This window comes from Pongo pygmaeus, chromosome 2, assembly GCF_028885625.2.
Source record: "Pongo pygmaeus isolate AG05252 chromosome 2, NHGRI_mPonPyg2-v2.0_pri, whole genome shotgun sequence".
In the NCBI taxonomy this organism is placed as follows: Eukaryota; Metazoa; Chordata; class Mammalia; order Primates; family Hominidae; genus Pongo; species Pongo pygmaeus.
In genome coordinates this window covers 165,386,795-165,409,760 of record NC_085930.1, presented here as the reverse complement: position 1 = coordinate 165,409,760, position 22,966 = coordinate 165,386,795, and the positions used below count along the sequence as shown (strand labels likewise).

Sequence of the window (22,966 nt, the reverse complement as noted above, 5' to 3'; positions counted from 1 at the left end):
GTTAATATTATTGTGTTAATGTTAATATATTGTGTTAATGTTAATCTTTTGATAATTCTAAATGGTTACAAAAGATGTTAACATTTGGGGGAATCTGGGTGAGGGGCATATAGAAGTTTTTGGTACTATTTTCCTTACTTTTTATGTCTGAAATTACATCAGTGGAAAGTTTAAAAATAGACAAAAATACATACAACAAATAGAAACTCCAAAAAGGATAATATAAGTTCAATGAAGGATTCATTTTTTAAAAAAGAAAAAGGATGCTGTAAAATAGAAATAGTAATATTTTCTTTGTATCCTGCAATGGATTATCTGGCACAGCCCACTTTGGTGGTTACTGAGGAAGAAGTCAGGCTCCCTACAGCTTGTTTAGGAAGAGGTGGGCGGGGCTCTGGTGTGGGCATATTTCTGGAGGGATCTGGTGAGAGATGGGTTGGCATCTGATCAAGGAATCTGGGCTGGAAAAACTAGCATTGGTTGTGTGTTTCTAAACCCTAAGGACTGTGTCTGGACTTTGACAGACACAGTCATATTTAATACTGACCACTCAAAACCACTGGTATTTTTATGCCATTTGTGTGGTTATTGTTTTACTCTTTAGCTTTGTCACAGTAATACATGCACAGTATTTAAAGAGTCAGTGCTCAAAGGCTTGCAACAAAAAGCAGCAGTCCCTTGAACTCTTTCCATACACTGCAGAAGGAACTACTTCCAACTTACATAGCGGTGCACTCTGGTATTAAGCTCTGTATTTCTCAATAATATTTATGTATTGCTCTCTTAGTTCAGCTTTTTGAGACATTATCTATTGACCTCTCCTGGAGGTGAAAGCTTTAGCTTCCTCTCATATATCCTTCAACACCCACTATCTTATTAATATATTCATATCTCAACTTTGGGTTAAGTTCATATTTTGTGTTTTCATTTTTTTTAGTGGCTTAAACATTTTATTTCTCACAGCTTTGGGGTTGTTGGACTCAGCTGGGTGTTGCCTGTGACTCCTCCTGCAGTTGTAGTCATACAGAAGCTGAGGTAGGAGTATCTGAATTTCTTCCCTAACATATCTGGTGCCTGGGCTGGGATGGCTGGAACAACTGAGGATTGGCTGGGTACTTCTCTGTGTATATGGTGTCTCCATATGGCAGTTCAGGGCTTGGAGAGTGAGTGCTAAAAAAGAGTGGAATGAAAACTGCCAGCTTCTTAGGCCTGGGCCCCCAAACTAATATAACATCACTTGTGTCTTACTGTTTTGGTTAAAGCTGTCACAGAGCATGTCCAGATTCAAGGGGAGGGGCTTGTACTTCAGAATGAGCAATTAAAAGAAGTAACCAATCTGTTAAGGCTTTTATCTTCTTTTTTATTCTTTATAGCACTTAACATGGTCCTGTGTTTATTGTAGGTAAGAAAGAAACACTTAATTTACTTTTATTTTTTGAAATGGAATGCACCTATCACCAACCAAATTAGAGGTGACATAGTTAGTATCTATTAATATACATTTTTATAGGAGCACTAGGGCTAGGAGTCAGAATTCTGGATAATTGGATTCTAGTTCTAGTTCCCCCAAAAATTAGCTATGAGACCTGAAACAAATGACTTGCATTCTTGTCTGTGTCCTGATGTTTTAAAAGACGATGGTGTAATTAAATTTAGCCAAATTACATTCCAGAATCCAGTAATTTCTCTGATACTATGCAGTGCTAATCAGGACACTTAAGAGTTCTCTATCTAGTTCTGTTCTTTTTATTGTTTCCTAATTTTATCACCTCCTATTTTTTCATCAAGGAATAATATTAGATAGCTAGCGTGTATTAAATATTCATTATTTATAGAGTCCTGTGGCCCTATAAGAGGAGTAAAAAGACCTCCAAAGCCAAATAAAGGCAATATAAGAAAAATTACAGGCTAATTTTGTTTATGAATATAGGCATAAAAGTCCTAAATTAAATATTAGCTTACCAGATACAGTATGATATTTAAAATGATAAAATAATACATCATAAGCAAGTTAAGTTTATCTCACAAATGTAAATATAATTCATTGTGTTTTCATTTTTATGACTAAGTATTTAATATCCATGGCTGAGCAAAGTAGTCTATAATGATTGTATTTCCTTTCTCCCATATATTTTCATGTTACCTTTCATTAAACAATTGCTTTATTAATTTAGTTTGATTTGGAGCTACAGTCGAGTCTTCCACACTTTGTGCAAAATATCTCTCAATATAGTTTTCCACATGGTCAAGCTGATAAGAAACTCAGTTCCTTTTTGTTTTCCTGGCAACATTTCTTCTAGAGCCCTCCATCGTCCTGCTGTAGTCTCTGCTGGTCACTTTCTGTGCCTGCTGCATAGCTGTCCTCCTGGCGTTTTCCTTCCCATTATCTGGAAAATTCTTCTCCTCCCTTTAATGAATTGGATCCTATGGCTTCCACTTTGTGGCTTTATCTTTATGTGTTGGTGGAACACATTTTCCAGCAGCTTGTGGAGAAACTGTGTTTGAGAGACAGGAAAGTCAAAATGGCATTACTTCTTCATCCTTGGTTTGTAGTTTGCCCATCATCTTTTTGCTTAGAATTTTGAAGGCCTGCTTCATGGTGTTTTGGTTCCCCATGTTGCTGTTGAGAATCCCTAGGCAATCTTTTTTCTGGATTCTTCATGTGTGTATTCAATTAAATCTCTGAAATGTATTAGGATGCTTTTCTTTCTCTTTTCAGTTGTGAAATCTCATGATAATGTTCCTTTGCGCTAATCTCTATTCATTGTATTGGGTACTGAGTGGGCACTTTCCATCTGGAGACTTGTGTTCTTCCAATCTGGAAATTTTCTTGTATTGTTTTGCAATAACTCTCCCTCCTCCATTTTATCTGTTGTCTCTCAAGAGATCCTTCAGTTGAAAAGATGTCGGACTCGTGGACAGAACCTAATTTTCTTATCTTTTCTATCCTATTGTCCATTCCTTTTTCTCTTTTACTGTCTGGAATATTTTCTCAACTTTAATGTCCAGCATTCTAATTTACTTTTAAAAATTAGCCATTATATTTTAAATATCTAAAATCTTTTTCTAGTTCTATGTTGTTCTTGCTCTTTTCCATCTTGTTTCTGTTCTATTGATGTAGTACCTTCTCTTATATCACCAAGTATATTATAGTTTCTTTGAACATTTCTGTATCTCTCTGCATTACTCTGTTTTCTTTTTTCTATTTATTTGAGCTTCTTTTCCTGTTAGAGACTTTCTTTGAATGTCAGATGATCCTTGAGTTTCAGTTCACATTTAAGAATAGAGCACTAAAATTGTGCTTGAACAGTGCTTGTCCACTAGTGCCATTCATGCTGTAATTTTCCAATAGGGTTTTCTTCCACAACAATGTCAATATCTGTTAGAATTTTTCCTGAGACAGTTAATTTTCTCCTAAGAGATATTCTGTCTTCTGCATGGGGAGGGTGTGACCTGGCTGCTGGTGACCTGGACATGGGTGAGAGAAGGGGTCTGGGGTCTCAAGTCTCATAGTCTTTTTATTTGCAGCCTGGCTCCACCTTGCTCTGTGCCTGATATCTCTCAGCTTAGAGCCTGTCAATTCAATGTCTCCAGTTAATAAAACTCCTCTTCATTGGAGGAGAAAGGCAAGACACTGACTGCAGACCTGGGGACATGAGCTTTAGTAGCTCTGTATCCTCTTTTAAAGAACTACCTTGTTCCTAGTTCCTGCCTCACCCCCATCTTCTGTGACATTGGATTCTCTAATAGATGAACCATCCTGAGGTTGTGTGGTACATTAACTTGTTACTCATCTGCAGGCACTTAAAAAAAATCTTTCCTCAGTTCTGCTAAGTCATTTATAATCCTCCATCCTTTTTCCATTTTCATACATATTGGTCTAGGTTTTCAGTTTACTGACACTTTCATGAGAAATGAAGTTTCTATTTCTTTGTCTCTGTGTTGTGTATTGGGTAGCTTTTTATTTTTTTAAAAGGAAAGGGTAGAAGCATTTTTACTTTGTCCTGCTAATTCCAGATGTTTCCTTACTTTTTTCCAAATGAGGAAACTGTGAGTCAGAGGCGAAGTGGCTTTCACTCACCCACTCCCTCCTTACTTCACCAGAACTCTCCTGTCAATGTTGTTAAAGATTTCCACATTGTTAACACCAATAGACAATGTTCAGTCTTCATCTTACTTGACCTATCAGTAACATTTGATATAGCTGATCCCTTCTTCCTCTTTGATGTGATTTCTTTATTTTTTTCTTGAACACTAAACGCTTCTCCCCATCCTCTCAACCTCCTAACATTGGAGAGTCCCAGAGCTCAGTCCTCAGTCCTTTCTTTCTATATCTTCTTTTTTTTTTGGCTTTTACTACTTGTGTGATTTCATCAATTCTCAAGGGTTGAAATACCATTCACATGCAGACAGCTCCCAAATTTATGTATTCATCCCAAGATGGAGTTTCAGCTTTGGTGTCTAACTCCCTACTCAGCATCTTCACTTGGCCACCTAATAAACATTTCAAACTCAAGATGACTAAACTCAAACCCCTGAGCTTCCCCACAGCTGGTTCCATATCAGCTATGAATCCCATATCAATTGATGGCAACTCCATCCTTTCGGTGACTCAGGCCTAAAACCTTGGAGTCATTCTTCACTCTTTTCTTTCAGTCACACTCATATCTAAGTCACCAGGAACTTCTGTTGCCTCTAACTTCATTATTTACCCAAACTTAACCACATTACACTTCCACGGCTAATATCCTCATCTGCACCCTATTCTCTCACCTAGATTGCTATAACCATTTTTTAACATGTCTCCCTGCTCCTACATTTGCCCCTATAACGTATTCTCAATCCAAGGAGGGAATGCTTAGGAATCGAGTTGGCCATTGAGAAGGTTGCCCCTATAATGTATTCTCAATCCAAGGAGGAGGTATCCTTTTGAAATGTAAGTCAAGTCACATCACTTTTTTGTCAAAAATTCAGAGAGCCCAAAGATCTGGCCTCTTTTATTTCTCTAAACTCATCTCCTTCTACCTTCCCCCTTCCTTACTCTGCTGCAGCCACATCAATGTCCTTGATGTTCCTCAAACATGACAGAAGGCTCCCATCTCAGGGCCTTTGCACTGTTTCTACAGCCAGAAGCAGTCTTCTTATCTCTTGTATGGCTATTCACCTGACTTCTTCAAGTCCTTGCTCAAACCTTACCTTCTCAATGGCCAACTCCAACTTCCTAAGCATTCCCATTCTCATTTCCCTGCTTTAGTTTTTCTTTTTTTTTTCATAGCACCTATCAACATCTAATATTCTATACAATTTAACTTTTTGTTATTTTATTGTTTCTTATCTCTCCTGCCAGAAAGAATGTGCCCAACAGGGGTTGGGATCTTTGCCTATGTTGTTCTCTAATAAATCCTATGTATGCTGTGGTATACAGTAGACACTCAATAAATATTAGTTGGATATGAATAAATGCACAAGGCCAGGTTTTGCACCTGAGTGTTTATACTATGTCATGTTTCTTCTGTGGGTCATCTGAGTACTATATGGTGACACTGAAAATGCATTATGCAGGTTTTTTGAGACAGGGTCTTGCAACATTTGATCTCTGCTCAGGAAGACAGCAGGCAAAATGGATGAGAGAAACAAAATTTCATTCTTTCCTTGACCCATTTTTTTCTTTTTGTTTTTTTATCTCCCTTTTTTGGCTTTTTGTTAAGTTTTATGTGAATTCTCTTGTCAGACGGGTTTATCTCCTATCTCATTAGATAAAAACATTCATTCTAAAATGGTAATTGGGTTTGTTTAATTACCAAACTTGCTTCTAGTTTCAAGGGCAATGATACAATGCTTTCCTTTTTGCCCTTAATACAGAAGAATATTGGTAACACTAAGCTTTCTTTCCCTTCCTACTGCTTCCCTGTACAAACTGTTCCATCCACTGGCCCTTAAAAACAAACAAAATGGTTTTCTTGAATAAGCAAATTCTCAGCTGACTATATTTGAATTGTCAAAATTTTAAGTCTAAAAGTATCTTATTTAATTATCAGCAATTTTGTATGATTGGCTTCATTGAAGCTAGACACAACACACGCTTTCCCTTTTGAATTTAAAACAAATACATAAAACTTAACATGGGGATACATTTAGAAATGATGGGTAAATTCCAAACTGCAAAGGTTGAGGCTTTTGTGGCATATAATATTTTCCACTGTTTGAACATTAACAAATAATTACTTCCCAAAGTTGAAGTGACACCTCAAAAGTTTTCAGATTCCCAATGAGGGTATCTGGGGTGGAGTAGTGCTGGAGTATGAGGGATGTGTTTGTATAATGTATGAATTTTATACAGGGGGCCAAGTACTTTATTCTGTAATTTATAGAGACTCAAATCTTAAGCACACAAGGTTTTCCTAAACTTCCAGTTATATTGGACTTAATGGTATTTTCTTATAAAGTAAACAAATTTGTTTCTGAAACGAAGAGTTAATTTTTTTGGCATGTGCATGTGTAATTTAAGTCAGATTTAAACCTAGGTATTTAAACATGTGTAACAAGCATAACTAATGATAATGTAATCCTTCAGCTGAATTGTTTAAAATCTCCTACTGGTCCTTAACATTCAGTAGAGCAAGTATCCTTTGGCCTTGATGAAAACTCAGACTGGTCCCACAGCTTTTCTGCTCATTCTATGGTAATACAGAGACCTAAAGTCATTTTAAGTCATAAGCACATCCTCCAACAATCTCAATCAAAACTTCAAACTCAAACTCTTTTCCTCTGCCCAAGCTGGGACCTGTTTAGGCTAGAAGACTACAGGAGTGTCAGGTACGTTTGGTTTCTGTTTCTCTATTTTCTCCCTCAAACCCCTGTCCTCCAGCCTCCATCCTCCAGGAGGCCCTGAAGGGCAGGACCCAAGAAGACCCCACACAGCAGACATTCGTAACTACCTTCCCTACCAGTCCCAGGAGGTCAGCACTCCCCCAGTGGTGCCACCAAGACAGATAGTCAGCCCACCTCTTTACCCCTGGATTTTCCAGGCACACATCAGCTCCTAGGCCACTATGCTCCCCAGTCATGGGGGTAATGTTTTAAACCATCTGAATGGCCTTGAAACCCCCATCCCAACCAGGGTGGCAATGAAGAGGCAGCTCTCTCCCATGCTGGGGTGGATGGAGCTCACAGCAGTTTTCGTCATATGTGCCCTTCTCACTAGATCCCCTTTACTCCCCTCTCTCAACTTTTATATTTTTGAAGCCAGTGAGGAGCTCCAGAGTCACTGAACAGAGAGTAGGGGAAGAGCAGATGGGAAGGCTTCTCTCTGTAGAAGAAAACCAACTCCTAAAGAAAGAGGAGCTGATGGAATCAGGAAAGCACCGTCTCACAGCCCTCCTTATAAAAGCGGACACAGGCAGGGATCCTTGGTTGTGGGGGACAGTCTATTCACATAGTCTCAAATAATCACATTCTAGGTTATTTATTAATTAGAAAGTTAAAGAGGTACTGTCACAGGGAGAAACCTGGCAGACATCACTTGAATCGAGTGATCAACCTGAACAGGACCAGCAATGGGATGCAGCAACCCTCCTGGGCCCTCGGAAAACAGTGTGGAGAATACTATGGAATAGTATGCAGACAGAAAAAAGAATGAAATCATATCCTTTGCAGCAGCATGGGCAGAGCTGGAGGCCATTATCCTAAGTGAAATAACTCAGAATCAGAAAATCAAATACCTCATGTCCTCACTTGTAAGGGGGAGCTAAACAAGGGCTACATAAGGACATGAAGATGGAAATACTAGACAATGGGGACTCCAAAAGAGGGGAGGGTGGCAGGGAGGTGAGTGTTAAGAAACTCCCTATTGGGTACAATGTTCACTATTTGGGTGGTCAGTTCACTAGAAGCCCAAAGCTCAGCATTATGTAATATACCCATGTAACAAACCTGCACATGTACCCCCTGAATCTAAAATAGAATAAAATAAAAAAATTTAACAGTCATGACAATTAAATGTACTGCAGGATTCATGCCCCCTCAAAAAAAGCAAAACAAATAAATCCTATAAAGGACATTTTAGAAAATTTGAATATGGCTTGTATATTCTTGAGTATCATGATTGTGTTATGGTCATATAGAAGAACGCCTTATTCTCAGGAGATACTGGAGAAAATATTTATGGATGAAATGTCACAATGGCAGAGAACAAGAGAGGGAAAAATAAAGGCAAAATGTGGCACAATTTGGTAAATGTGGGTGAAGAGTATTGGGTGTTTATTCTTTCACCATTTCTATAAGTTTTTAATTTCTCAAAATAAACAGTTGGGGGAAGAAAGAGCTATGGAACAAGCTCTTGCACACTTCATTTGAAAGTACAAATGGAGAACTGGCATCTCACTCTAAAATTTCATTTCAATTGTTTCTTGGTGTCTGGCTGAAACTTTGATTATTATATCTTCCAAGGTTTATATATTCCTAAAAGTGTAAACATATGTAACAACAACAACCTCAAAATATTTGTGCAGGACAATTACAATTTATAACACGTTTCCACTTATCTCATTTTATCTTCACAACAATCTTGGAAATAGCTGGAATATTTTTATTCTTCCCATTTTACAAATGAAAAATTGCGAAGTTGAAGGTCTGAGCAACTCAGCCAAGTTTATATACCTAAGACTAACGCCCTCACCTTCTGATTGCAGACGTCATATTTTTTCAGGACACATATTAAATATTCAGGAGGGGGGTTAACAAAACCACTTACTCTCATTATTAATACTTCCTTTTGCACAGAAAGTAAGAGAGAGACTCGAGGGTATTTGTTTATCCCCGGCTGTCTGAGAATTTTCGATTACCCTGACACAGGTGGCTCTGCTCACTGCATTCAATCAGCATGCCAGTAAACCCTCAGAGTGTGTTGCTGCTAAGTAATGTTAGTCTCCAAGTCCTCTGCATGTCACTGCAGATCTGCTGCAGCAGATCGAGGAACTTACAGAAATGAATTCTCCTGAGATCCAGTCAACATCCCCTCAGAATATGGAGTTAAATTTTGTCACAACTCCAAATATCTCTCAGAGAAATGACAACTCACAGAAGGAAGTGCACATGAGTCATAAACCCACAGCCCCAGAATACTAAGCAGCTCTGTTTTTCACCTGACAGCTGGGGTGAGCAGAAGCACTCTCTGTTCTCCCTCTCTCTCTCTCTTTTTTCTTAACTAAAAACAACTTAAGGGAAAAAGAAGAAGAAGAAAAAAGCACCCTTTTGGAGCTTGGTGAAGTCCACAGACTTGTTGTAAGAAGGTACAACAGTCCCCCAAACATTTGGCCCACCTTGTTTTTCCTTTTTTAACTTACTAATGATACAGATTGAATCTCTTCTGCCTTCACTGTTGAGTAAAGATGTCATGAAAGAGAAAAACGGTCGGGGGGTGAGAGAAAATAGAGGAAGTAAACTGCATAGCATATAAGCATATCCTTCTTTAGAATCTTCCCTTCAAACCAGGACTTTATGGAATAAGGTTGGGAATCATTGATTTCCAAAGAAAGCAGAAAATAAAACACCAGATGAGTACAATTGTTTTTCTGGAGTATAGTTTTCTTTAAAGCCAGCTCTCCACATATTTTCTGCAGCCTTGGCAATTGTTAACTTCTCAGTACTTCTAGTAAAGGTAATTTCTCTGAAGCTCTTGTTCTTTCTATGGAACCCAGTTGGAAAAGATTGTTTGTTAACCAGGGGCTCTGTTCTTACAGATGCATATCAGAATGATCCACAGTCAGAACTTTGTGGGCCTCTTGTTAATGTTGGAAATTTTTCAACAGGCCTGGAGGATTTGCCGGACCTGAGGCAACATGTCAACGACTGAGAGTGGTGAACTCTGTAATGTGCCTTTGCTGTATGACTTAAGATTATTCAGTTCTGCTCAAGAAAGAAAGTGAAACAAAGAAAGAGGATAAACGAAACTGGGTGGAGACGCAAGTAGCCTGTGAGACATAGGCAGAATTTACATGATGAGCCTGGTAAAACTAAGTGGATTAGTAACTCCTGAGTCATAGTAGCCATCAACAAAGTAGAGAATGTGCATGCTGAACACAGATAGGAGGGAGGAATGGAAAGAGGTGATATTGACAACATATCCATATGCATATGACACCAAACATTTGAAATATAGTAAATATAAATACATAAAATATGAGAACTTAAGTGAAGTCTTCAGTCAGCCACCCATTGGTGACCCCCATTCTAGCCACAGAAATCCTCTGTGCAAGGAATGCAAATAGTCCTTAGCTGTGCATCAGGCCAAATGATGAGCTACAGGTCATGGCCAGGTGGGCTTGTCCCTGAGTCTATCCAAGTATACTACTGACCCAGGCATCTTTTCCTTGCTGAGCCCCTTGCTGAAACCTCAGATTTGACCTATATAATCACACCATGGGGAAGGTCAATGTGGTAGATAGAGAGGGCAGGTCACATGAGCACTGTGTGTCCCAAGATTTAAGTAGCTGGGTTCTTTCTCCTGTGTGAATTCTATTGTAATTATTTTAACTGTCCCTATCTCTTCCCCTCTTTCTTCTCATAATGTGTTTTAATTGATTTGATAAACCATGTGACTCATGCATCTTAATTTGTTGTGTTAGCCTTTCTTCTTTGAGACCTCTAGGATAACCTGGTAGTAGACTTGGAGACTACAATTGCATCAAGGTAATTTCCTACATAAAAAAATTACAGCAGTACTATGCAAACAGTAACAATAACAAAAATGGTAGCTCTAAATTTCGAGTAGTTACTAGGCAACATCCTAAGCATTTTGTGTATATTATCTCAAGTAATCCTCGCAATAACCCTATAGAGCAGATATTATTACCTACATTCTACAGATAAGAAAACCAGGGACAAGAGAAGTTCAGTAACTTGCCTAAGATCAATTGGCTAGTAACAGAAAGAGGATTTGAATTGAGGTCTGACTCTTAATGCTATACCCTTTCTATTTTGGAGGAGGCCAAGCTATTTCCAAAGCCCCTCCCCACTGCCCACCATTCCCTCCTATTAGGTCATCCTAACTAAAATCTACCCCCATAACTTCCTAGCCCCCTCCTATGATTAATTTGTTTCTCCATTCTATTATCACCATCTAATGTAACTTTCTTACTAACTTTTTGTCTGTCTCCCCAACAAGAATGTGATTTTTCTAAGGATAGGATTTTTGTTTGATTATTAACTTCTGCTTCTCCAAGTGCCCAAAACAGTGCTTAAATGGTAAGTATTCAGTGAATATCAACTGAATGAATGAGTTAATCCTATTATTGAGTTGTTTTTTTTTCTAGAGACATCTTTGAAAATAAAGTCACAGGCACCAGATCACCTTTCAGGCTGAATAGATTAACCCTGGAAAATTTATGATTAAATCAGCTTAAAGGGCATAAAGAGTTTCAGAGCAAAATTTTAGGAGGAAAAAAAGGGCTATAAGAAAATAACACTGCCAACTCCATGGCTTGAATCTTACATGACTTCACCACAGATCCTGTGCAGCCCTGCAGCTTGGCTATCTCCATTAGATTTTCATCATATTGTAATTTCAGGGCCTTGGACTTCTCCCATGATTACCTCTGAGGAGAGATCCAGAGAAAGGAGAGTTTTACATGCCTTACCTAGGGCATTCTAGAAATGGAGCTTACGTTTGTTTGCCCCAGCTGTGAGTGAGGTGCTGCAACCACATTGTTAACTCATTCAGATGGTGCTTTATGTTTCCTCTGTTTTCAGGTGAGGAAAGTGAGCCTCTGTGAGGATAGTAGCTTGCCCCAAGTGTACAGTCTGATAGGTAGCAAAGCCAGAATTTGAAGTTGTGTCTGTCTAATGCCCTAGTCTACTCTGCAGAAATATTGTTCCAATGAGGAGGTCCACCATGAACAGAAACATGAGATTTTCTAAACAGATGAAATTGAGATGGAAAGAACCTGAAGTGAACCCAACTGTCCCCCATTGTCATTTCTTAGGATGGATGAAATAAATTTGTCTTTTTATGACACAATTTTTTTGGTCTGTACAGGATAAAACATCAGCTAAATAGGCCTAAAGTATCAGGAAAATTTTTGGTGAATTTGCAGTTAAAATGGAAACAAAACTGTTTTTTAAAATTGAAACACTTTTTTTTTTTTTTTTTGCCACAAGCTTGGCTGGGTTTGGCTCATCTTCTTGGATATGAAAATCATTTTCTCCAAATTAATTTCTCGAAAACTCAACTGTCCCAGGCCTTCAAGCCAGGGGGTTAAATTGATCTGATGTACCCCAGAGGCCTTGGGAACGTCCTGGCCAGGGTAATAAATGAAATGCATTAAATAACCTTAATTGATATAGTAATACTCAGGGGGCAACTGTATTGCCAAAGAATTGTCCTTTTATGCATTTCTGCTCATTTAGATATCAATCAGATTTCTAAAGAGAGATGCAGTGCATCTGGATGCTACTGTGACTGCAGATGAGAAACAGCATGTAAGTGTCCTGGGGCTGTTTGGCAGCAACCTGTCAACATCTCCTTGAAATATGTTGAACCAGGTACTAGAATGTTTATAGAGGTTAGGAAACCAAGATAGGTTTTCAAGTAGAGGAAAATGAAGTTAGAGCTATTTAACTTTGGAGCTTTATTCATTCAATCACTCAAACACTTGCTCAGTTATTCATCCAGCTATTCAATAAATATTTATTGAGCACCTACTATGTGCCTGCGGCTCTGTTAGACTGGGAATATAGTTTATAAGCCTGTGTGGTCAAGTACAGTAGCTACTAGCCACATGTGGCTATTGAGCACTTGAAATGTGGCTGATCCTAATTAAAATTGTCTACTGAGCAGTTGAAATGTTTTGCTCCAAATTAGGGTGTATACAACTGATTTCAAAGACTTAGTAGGGAAAAAAAAGAATGTAATATATGCCATTAGTAACTTCTGGATACCAATGGATCATGTTGAAGTGATAAGTTTTGATATATCACATTAAATAAAATATAATAAATAACCTCACCTGTTTCTTTTCACTTTTTTTTTTTTTTTACTTTAAGTTCAGAAATACATGTGCAGGATGTGCAGGTTTGTTACATAGGTATACATGTGCCATGGTGCTTGGCTGCACCCATCAACCCGCCATCTAGGCTTTATGCCCTGCATGCATTAGGTATTTATCCTAATGCTCTCTCTCCCTTTGCCCCCCACCCCCCAACGGGCCCCGATATGTGATGTTCCTCTCTCTTTTTACTTTTTTAATATAGCTAATAGAAAATTTAAATTATATATATGTGGCTTGCATTATATTTCTATTGGACAGCTCTGTGACAATATTTGCAGAAGATTTCTTCCTTCTATATCATGTTTTTTCGGATGGCTTGAAGGTAACTTTCAGGGAAGATAATAAAAGATAGAGGTGGAAGGGCTGATCTACTGTGGTTAAATGATGTTTCTAGGTTTTAGGTGGTTAATTTTGGTTTTGAAAACTTTTTACTTTGGAAGTTAAATATCTAGGTCCAGCATTTTGGAACTTTCAAAATGTAGAAAATTTGGGATACTGCAATGTTTTTTGCTTTCTGGCATTTTCTGAGTTGTCACTGGATATCCTGAATCCCTGAATATCCATAGATGCCTGCTTTCACATGACAACACTAAAAAAGATGGCTTAGAAAGAAGTAAATACTTATGGAATGGGTTATTTGACAAGATGATACTATGGGAATAAGTGAAGCTAACTTTGGTCTTGCTTCTCTTATTTGAAATTAAGACATCTGGGCTGCTTTATGTCTGTGCTGATCTGCTGGCAGGAAAAAATAAATAACTGGAACTGTAATCAGCATGGAAATAATATTTAATGACTCAGGAATTCTGTAAGAATAATCAGTTTTAGCAACAAGCTCTATATGAAAAGTAAGGACTCAAATCCAAGTGTTTTTAAAATAAAAAAACTAAAATTTAATTTAATTTAAAAATCACATTCTCAGATCAAAAAGTTAGTGTGTCCCCTCTTTTTGCTGTTGGCTACAAGTGGTACAGGCTTATACCCTCCTTTCATGACCACAGTTAGGCTCAATCTCTTCTTCCTGAAGCAGTGAGAAGAGTATAGGTAGAGACATTAGCCTGGTGTTTGGGAATGACAGAAAATAAAAACAACAACAACAACAACAAAAAACAAAAAACTCCTCATACAGCTCCTTGGACACACAAATGCTCTGTGTCCATCCATGTCCAGACTGACTCTATCGCCTGAACTTTTTCTTGTCTAATGAGCTCAAGAGAAGATTTTGAAATACACGTTAGGGATTTGTGGAAGTGAGAGAATTAGGGATATGAGCTTCATAGAGCATAAAGAACTGTCAGTGACTCTACTGGGAGGAACATAGACCCATAAGAAGGAAGAAATGGGATGTGGGGCTGATTTTTTTCTAGGACTGGAAAACATGCCATCGTTGCCAGATATTGTAGCAGAGACAGATGGCATGGCAGATGCTGTGAAAGAAAAATGACTTACTACTAGGTGAACCAGAAAAAATAAACAAGAGGGACAGAGGAAAAAGTACACAAGCTCCCCTCTGTTGTCAGGAACATCTTCCCATAGCCTGAAAATGTCTAACTGTATTCCATGGGGCTGCAGATTGCGAATGAAGCATCTCACCCCTTTCTCCACTGATTGCACCTTTGGAATTTACAGCCATTCTTTTGAGAGGACTCGCTTTTTGTCTATTGATTTTCTAAGAAATAAGGGAAGGAAAAAACTAATTAGATATATGATGCCAATATATTACAAAGATGCTGCAGTTAATCTTTTTCTGGCTCAAATGGTTGCTATACGATATGTAGAAACTGGATGAAGCTCATCTTGGTTTATTTTTAAAATGTTCCCAATTAATATCATTTCATGGTAGAAACCACATGAATGCAATTGGCATTTTAATAATATTTAAATGGAAGTTGTTTAAAATGTATCTTAGCGATGCTCATTGTGGGCACACACATGACCCTTGACATTTGCATAGTTTATGACTGTAGACTCTCAGTGTCCCCAAGTTCTTGAACTCCACTCTACCTGGTAATCAGTGACAAATAAGAGCAAGCACTGAGTTGGGCTGAACTCATTTGAAAGTGCTATGTCCCCTGTGTTTAAAAGAGGTGCCTCAGCAGAATTATGTCAGCATGTGTTGTGACTCCATGGGGTTGGCAAATAATAGTTGAAATCAAGAAAAATGATTTACAAATGCTAAAGGTCTATAGTATTAATGAATGTAGATTTAATATATACTCAACAATATATACTTGGCAACCACTGTTGTGTCACTTAAACAGAAATAGATGCAAGTGAACCTAAAATAGCCAACGTAAGTTGCTGAAACAAGAAAAAAAATAATATCATTTGATATTAAGGATTTTTCTGCTACTACCAAAAAAAAAAAAGGTTGGACAACTATCTGTTGTGATGATTTTTTCACCACATTTGAAAAATAAATTGAATAATTAATTAAAGCCAATAGAATATCTTTAACAGAGTTACTGTAGTGTTTTCAAGGGTAATTTGATTATAAATAACATTTGCCTTCCGTAATGTTTTTAGAAACATTGATAGTCTTCCTAAGGTATACCCCCATTGTACATGGACAACTTTATTCCCATACACACACTGTATGATTTACAAAATTGTTGCACAGGTGACTCTCAACAACATGGAATCCAGAACTAACACAGGCACCTTGTTTTTCCCCCATTTTTAGGGTGCCAAATGTACCCAAGTTCACCTGACAGTCCTGTCTCTTTATTTCCTATTTCTTCTTTATTTCCCAGATCAGTACCTTCCCCTGGTACAGTAAAGTAGAAAAGACCATCTGTATAGATGTGTTTCCAGAGACTTATATCAAACTCTGGCTGTTCCAGTGGGCCACCTCGGAACAAATGAGTGTACTAAGTTTGAGGATAAACATTTTCTGAAAGCTAGGAAAAACTCAGGTGGAAGCGATTTCAATCTGGAACAAGTCCTTCATGAGGAGCTGCCTGTGGAATGTCCCTGCTAGGTCCTCCCAGAAGAATAAGCCTCAGAGCTTGATTGGCCTGCTGGGGTGAGTCTCCCCTTCCTGGTGAGGGGGAGCAGGCTACATTCCAGCATGAGGTGGTCGATTGCTGCTGTGTTACAAAATGCCACATGCCTTGACCTTATCAACAAGTGGCAAATCTCCATTGTTTGACACCATTCATTATGCTTCTGAACTTGGAAAATGACTCAGGATAAAATAGCTTCCCATTCCGCTTTGTGGAATTGTATATAAGAAACTACTCAGGGAAAATGTAAATTTTCTCTGATTCCCACAAAGGCTAAACAATGCTGCAGTTACGAACTCCACCAGGCAGCAGCAATTATTTTTTAAAACACTTTGAAGATTTCTTTTAATAAATTTCAACATGTAATAAATATTGATACAAGAGACATCATTATCTTGTTGGTATCACATAGTTTGGCTCCTAATTGAGGATTTCCTCCTTCTATAAATATAATGCAAATTATGTTTTGCATTATGTAGGAGTTTGAGAGACTCCTAAAATATATTCCTAAAATTAAAGGTAGGGGTATGATGGGAAAAAAATCCTTAAAAATCTCAGATGTTCTGCTATCCTGTACATGGTATAATTGCAAAGAACATTGTCTAAAAGAGGAAAATAGTCACTAGGCACTTAAAATGTGAAGCAATTCCAGTCTTTCGTAGACCCCACTAAATGGCATTTTACTTGACGCTTTTGCAGACTAAATAACATTAGTGCTCTGTTTTAATGTGTCATTAAGAATTGACTGGAACATTTCTACACTGCTGGTGGGAATGTAAACTAGTACAGCCACTGTGGAAAACAGTGTGAATATTCCTTAAAGAACATGTGCGTTTACAGCAGCACAATTCGCAATTGCAAAATCGTGGAACCAAACCAAATGCCCATCAATCAACGGGTGGATAAAGAAACTGTGAGATATATATATGTGTGTATATATATATATTTTTGCCACTACCAGAAAATATACACACACACACATATATACATATATATATATGATGGAATACTACTCAGACATAAAAAGTTACAAATTAACAGCATTTGCAGTGACCTGGATGAGACTGGAGACTATTACTCTAAGTGAAGTAACCCAGGAATGGAAAACCAAACGTTGTATGTTCTCACTGATATGTGAGAACTAAGCTATGAGGATGCAAAGGCATAAGCATGCTACAGTGGACTTTGGGGACTTAGGGGGAAGAGTGGGAGAGGGGTGAGGGATAAGACTACAAATACAGTGCAGTGTATTCTGCTCGAGTCATAAGTGCACCAAAATCTTACAAATCACCACTAAAGCTCTTACTCGTGTAACCAACTACCACCTGTACCCCAATAACTTATGGAAAAATAAGATAAAAAATAAATAATAAAAAAGAGTTGTATGACATCATATTATCCTTGCAATAAACACTTCTTATACTAATAAAATGCTTATGATTTGCTTTATCAAACACCTAATCTTTGCTTTGACAAAAAATATGCAGTTTTCTGTCATTTCCGTGGAAAATTTCCAACACTGATACTGTTTTATAATGAACTCCTAATTTTACCCAGATTCGAGAAAGAAGAAAACTGTAGGAGAAAGTTAGATATGACTATATATATTTTACATTTCTCTGTAGTTGAGAATGAGATAAATGGCAAGGAAAATAATTTCCATAACTTTTTTATGGTCAGAAATACAACCTAGAAAAATTCACAATATGTCAATCATTTATACTTTTCCATTACTATAACCCTTCTATAACCCTATAACAAGAATCACTCTTTACAGAACCTGATTTATTACAAGATCCTGCCTTTTGAATCATCAAGGACAAAGTTACCTTCAGTGTAATATCATGTGAATCAAACTATTCTAATTATTTTAAAAGTGGTAATCCATATCATATTGTTCAAATAACCAGAATATTCATTTTTGCTCTTTTTCTCAAATATCTTCATACTCAGTCACCTCAGGTAAGTGATAATCCATATGATTTTGAACTTCAGTTAACTGGAATATTCTTTTTGATTCATCCTCAGCCTCCCAAACTATCTTCTGTCTCAAACATCCTAGCACGTTCCGTAAATAAATGTAAACTGAAGAAAATCTGGTTTTAGAAACATTCTGAAAGCTTCCACAGGGAGAAGCTTAAACTGTGGTCCTCAAACAGTTATAACAGAAAGGGGATAAAATGTTGCAGCTCTTTGAGAATCAACAATAAAACGTCAATGAAATCTTATTTTGAAGCAGTCGCTCCTGTGGAATCCCTGCTGGTGGCACCACTGAGCATTGCTACCACAGACTGGAAACTAATCAGACTTAGAGCCATTATAAAATAGGAAGACCCTCAAAGGATTTACTGTGAAGCGATGACGGCTGAGTTATAAAGCCCCTTTCCAATTAACTTTATTGTTTTAGTTGATGAAATCACAAAAGTGAAATGAACCTGGAAAGGGTGAGCACTGTAACGAGCGGGAGCCACGAGCCCAGTGCCTTCAACTGCTTTAAAAAAAGAAGATGCAGCACGCAGAGCATTGGTTTTGGGGGTAAACGCTGAGGCCAAAAGGCATCGGTCGGAAACATTTTTATTTTTCACATTCATTTCGATCAGTCTGAATACAATTCATTTCCTACTGTGAGCAGAATAAGCCCTCAAACTGAATCAAGAATTCTAGAGTATTTTATTAACTTTCTTAACTTACCTTCCATGGGAGTGTTACTGTCTGGTCGATTTGCAAAGACCACATCCACATACTCGAGCTGCAGCCTCTGGAGGGAACCCTTCAATCCTGGGAGCAGAAGCAGGAAACAAACCCCAAAATCGAAATATGAGCACTATTCAGAGTTGAAGTTTGGTTTCTTTCAAGAATTTACTTTAAAAAAATAGAATTGGAACAGTTTCAAAAATGCGTTGAATACAATGATTGTTAATTGACTCTAGAATGTTTTAAAAATATATCAAAGGCGGACTTCCCCCAGTAAAAAAAGTCTTAGAGCTTTTTCAGGAATATTGTCACTCTCACAGGAAAATATACATTTAGGAACGACCTTCACAGTGACCCGTATGTGGCAATATCCAGAAGCAAAATTTAGAATAAAAAGCAGCTTCTTTCCAACAGTTAGTGTTTTTCTTCTTGAACAATGCAAATTAATGTTTATGTTTTGGATCACTTGATAGGCTTATAGTGAGCTAGAGGTACATTTATTACACATAAAACTCATTAAAATGGTTTAAATCAGAAATAAATGACTGCCCCAACCCCATTTTAATGTAAATGTTGGTTTTAATAGTAATATAAAGAGGTTAGCAAATGAAGCCTTTGCTCAACATTTTACTAATTGGAACAAAGTTTAAGGAACATAAAATATAGCTGAGCTCTACCATTTCTATTATTCTCTATTTTGGGGGAAGAAACAAAAACACTAGACGCTAACGCTATAAAGACTGAAGACGTAATATGAAGGAGAGAATAAGAACTTAAAAAGGCAGTCAGGAACCAACCGCCTATGTTTCAGCCCTAACCATTTGGTCACATTTCTATGAATACTCAGAAAAATATTAATTTTAGTAAAATTAATACTTCCCTGAAATAGAATGTATTGTATATAATATTATGCAACCAAAAGGATGACAGTGTTCGAGAATCATGTTACCCCATTTCCATGGGGCACACAGCATTGAGCATTCTCTTATCAGCCTCTTTAATTCCTCAGGGAGACCAGAGGCTTTACTCTCTTTATTATAGGCATAAAGTTAATTGCATGTTAAATGAGGCTCTTATAAATTTAAATTTGGTTCATTTAAATTTGATTTTTCATACTGGTTTATCAGACAGCCACAATTACTTTTCTGACAGGAAAATGGAGTGCTTGAATATTGTTCCGGAAATGTTTTCCATCCATTGAGAAAGGATTGTCTGTGATGGTAGCTTGTTAAAAGCTTTGATGAAGAGATTAGGGCAGACAGATGTTATGAGGTCTAATGCCTGCTCTTATAAACCTTCCTTGATGCTCAGGCACAGGGTATCACCAGCTATCTCAAGAAACAGTGTGAAATTAAATTAACATGAAAAAGTATCATGATACGAGCCACTTTTGGGGACAGTTGTATGCAGGGAGGAGGTAAGGAAAGGACAAGAATGCTAAGAAAACAAATAACAGGGTATCATAAGGTTTGAAAGGTCAGAAATCTGCACCCTAGCATGCTAGGGACCCCACTTGGGTTCTTTGACCTTTTTTTGAGACTCAGTTCTCTAGTCTGCAGTGGGCCTAACAATACTGACACCTTCAGAATTGCTGCTCCTGGGAGAGCTGTGTAACATAGTCTACAGAACCAGAATGTGAAATTATACCATGGTGTTCACATCTGGAAAGTTTCAGGGGGAAGACAGCAAAAGACCAAATGTCAAAAATTTTCACTAGACCCCCTGTTTTGGAAAGGGGCATTTAATGACAGTTCTGGCCTATGCCTGGCAGAGGAAATAAGTATCTTGTTTTCTGACAATGGCCCTCTCTCTCCGTTCTCTTCTAAACAGCTCAGTGTGGGCTGAGAGTAACTAGCAGAAGAGGCTACAAATAACTTGGCACTGTTACAGCACTGTGTGATCAGGCATGTCACAGACAGGTGTGACTTTTGTCATTTATTATTCCATCCCATGAGCATGTATTGAGTTCCAATTTCATCCTGAGACTGTGCCAGGCTCTCGGGGTTTAAAGATGCACAGACACAGTCTTCATCCCAAGGAGCACTAACAGTGCATATTGAGAGCGTCTATTGGCACAGGTTCCTTGTTCAAGGTCGTAATGTGTACCTGGAACTAATGATATGGACTTGATACTAAGGTCAGCCTCATGGTATTTGGTCATTCCCACCTCTTTAATTCTTTCTCTGAAAAGCACTCTTTCTTGATATTTGGCAAGAAATTCAAGTATCTGAGGCCAGTGATCCCTCCTCTGACTTTGAAGTGGAGTGAAAGGAAACTGTCCCCCTAAAGGACAGTATCCACTCACTTTAAAAATCTCAATCACATAAAGTCTTGTAATCCATGGTATGAACTTTGGATTCTGTGTGAGATTTAAAGACGTTGGTGGGGGAGGGTCGAGTGAGGAGGAGATTAAGCAGAGGAAATAATATGATCAGATTTCCATTTTGAACCGATGGCTCCACCTGCTGAGAGGGACCTGAAGGCACAAGAGTGAAGGCAGGCACAGCCACCACAGCCCATCCAGCTCAAAGTTAGTGAGAGGTGTACACATTTGGGACAAGTTGTGTAAATAGTAATACATGGACTTGCTGGTATGCTGGCTATAGGGTGTGGAGATTAAACAAGAATGACTCCTAGATTTTTGGCCTGAGAAGTGAAGTGACTCTAACTAAATGGGGCAGTCAGGGGGAGAGCCAACCAGAGGTGGTTGGGGAGCCAAGCTGAGTCTAAGCAGCACCTCAGTCACTACATGGAGCTCTTGGCAGCTGGATGGACCAGTCTGGCATTCAGAGCAGGTGAGGCACAGGGTTTGGGATTCAGGGTGCTGATTTGGGCTGTCCCGAATGACCCTGTGATATCCCTTAGCCTCTCTGAGCCTCAGTTTCCTCATCTGTCAAAGGACAAAATGGTGCTTGGTGATCTTCCTGCTTTGGTCTTTCATGTGACTGCAAACCAAATCAGATATTCCTGTTTTTCCTATCTGGATGCTTTAATTTTGTAGAAATACATAAATTAAATCAATATTAAGATATGTTTCATGAGTATCTCCTTAAGAGCCATTTACGTTTAGTTTCAAAAAACAAGTCATCATGTTCTATCTCCATTTAGCAAATGTTTGTTGAGCACTGGCTTAGGGCCAGGTATTGTTTTAAGTTTAAGTAGACACGCAAAAATGCATTAACCTTGGCTCCAGAAGGGCAGCTGGGCAGCCAATCTTAACCTAAGGAGTTAAGTGCTCCAGTGCAGTAAATGCACTTGCTGAAGGCAATTTGACCTTAGCCTGTGCCTCCGCACTAACCCAGTGTCTGTGGAAAGAGGAAAACAGGAGAAGCAGGAGAAATGCTCCCTGACCTTGAGGAGATAATTAGAAGTAAACCAGCAATTTCTCAAAAGTCCACAGGAAAATAAATTACTCAAAGAAAATAGTTGTCAAGTGACTACAGTCAAAAAAATCTAAGTCCATTTTTCTTTTAGGTTCCAAAGTTTAACAAGAACCATACTGTTTAGAAGGCAATCTTAATTCAATTTAAGTGTATTTCACAGGTTTCTAAAGAAATATGTTTATTCCAGACAGTCAGCAGACTGGCACAGTTAGAGGTGGATGGGGTGTTCACTGTTGCAGGTTTGACTGTGTGGAAGCAAGGAAATCAGTAGTTTGGAGATTCTGCAAGGGTTCTATTTAAGCATGCTGTGTCGTCACCTTTTACACCTACCACGCACTTGCTTTTCTATCTAGCTTGCAAAAAAAGTTGCCTTAAATAATATACATTGTTTATATAATTTCTAGTTTTTTCTCAGCAGACCTATCATCATAATTTGAGACATCTGCTTCTTTTTTAAAGGCTGGGTTGTATTGGAATCATATTCAGCATGTGGCTGTGCCTCCTGTTACAAAACGTGGTTATCCTTGATGGCTGATGTAAGTTTACGTGAACGTAGTACACTGAAAAAAATCCTGTGGCAAATCCATTTGTTCAGAAATGTATTCTTTAATTGAAAAATCATAGATTGTCTTTTTCTTTTAAAGTTCATAGAGTTTAACATTTGTTATTAATTAAAAAGTTTCAAGCAGAGCTTTCTCAGATTATTTTCCTCTCCTACTCCAAAAACAATGGCAGTGGGTTTGTGTTTTGAATTGCATAACAAAACTGTTTACCTGAAAGGCAAATGTAGAGTCAGACACAGCTTTTGGCTGTTGGAATACACAAGCGATTTACTTAT

At 38.0% G+C, this 22,966-nt stretch overlaps 1 protein-coding gene across 3 annotated transcripts in view; it reads right to left on the bottom strand.

Moving 5' to 3' along the window:
- KCNAB1 (potassium voltage-gated channel subfamily A regulatory beta subunit 1) overlaps positions 1-22,966 on the bottom strand; it is a 487,064-nt gene that overhangs the window by 47,760 nt on the left and 416,338 nt on the right. For all 3 annotated transcript variants that reach the window (XM_054480674.2, XM_054480675.2, XM_054480676.2), the window contains one exon: positions 18,743-18,829. In XM_054480674.2, the coding sequence (XP_054336649.1) occupies positions 18,743-18,829 (87 nt within the window). The remainder of the gene's footprint in view (positions 1-18,742; positions 18,830-22,966) is intronic.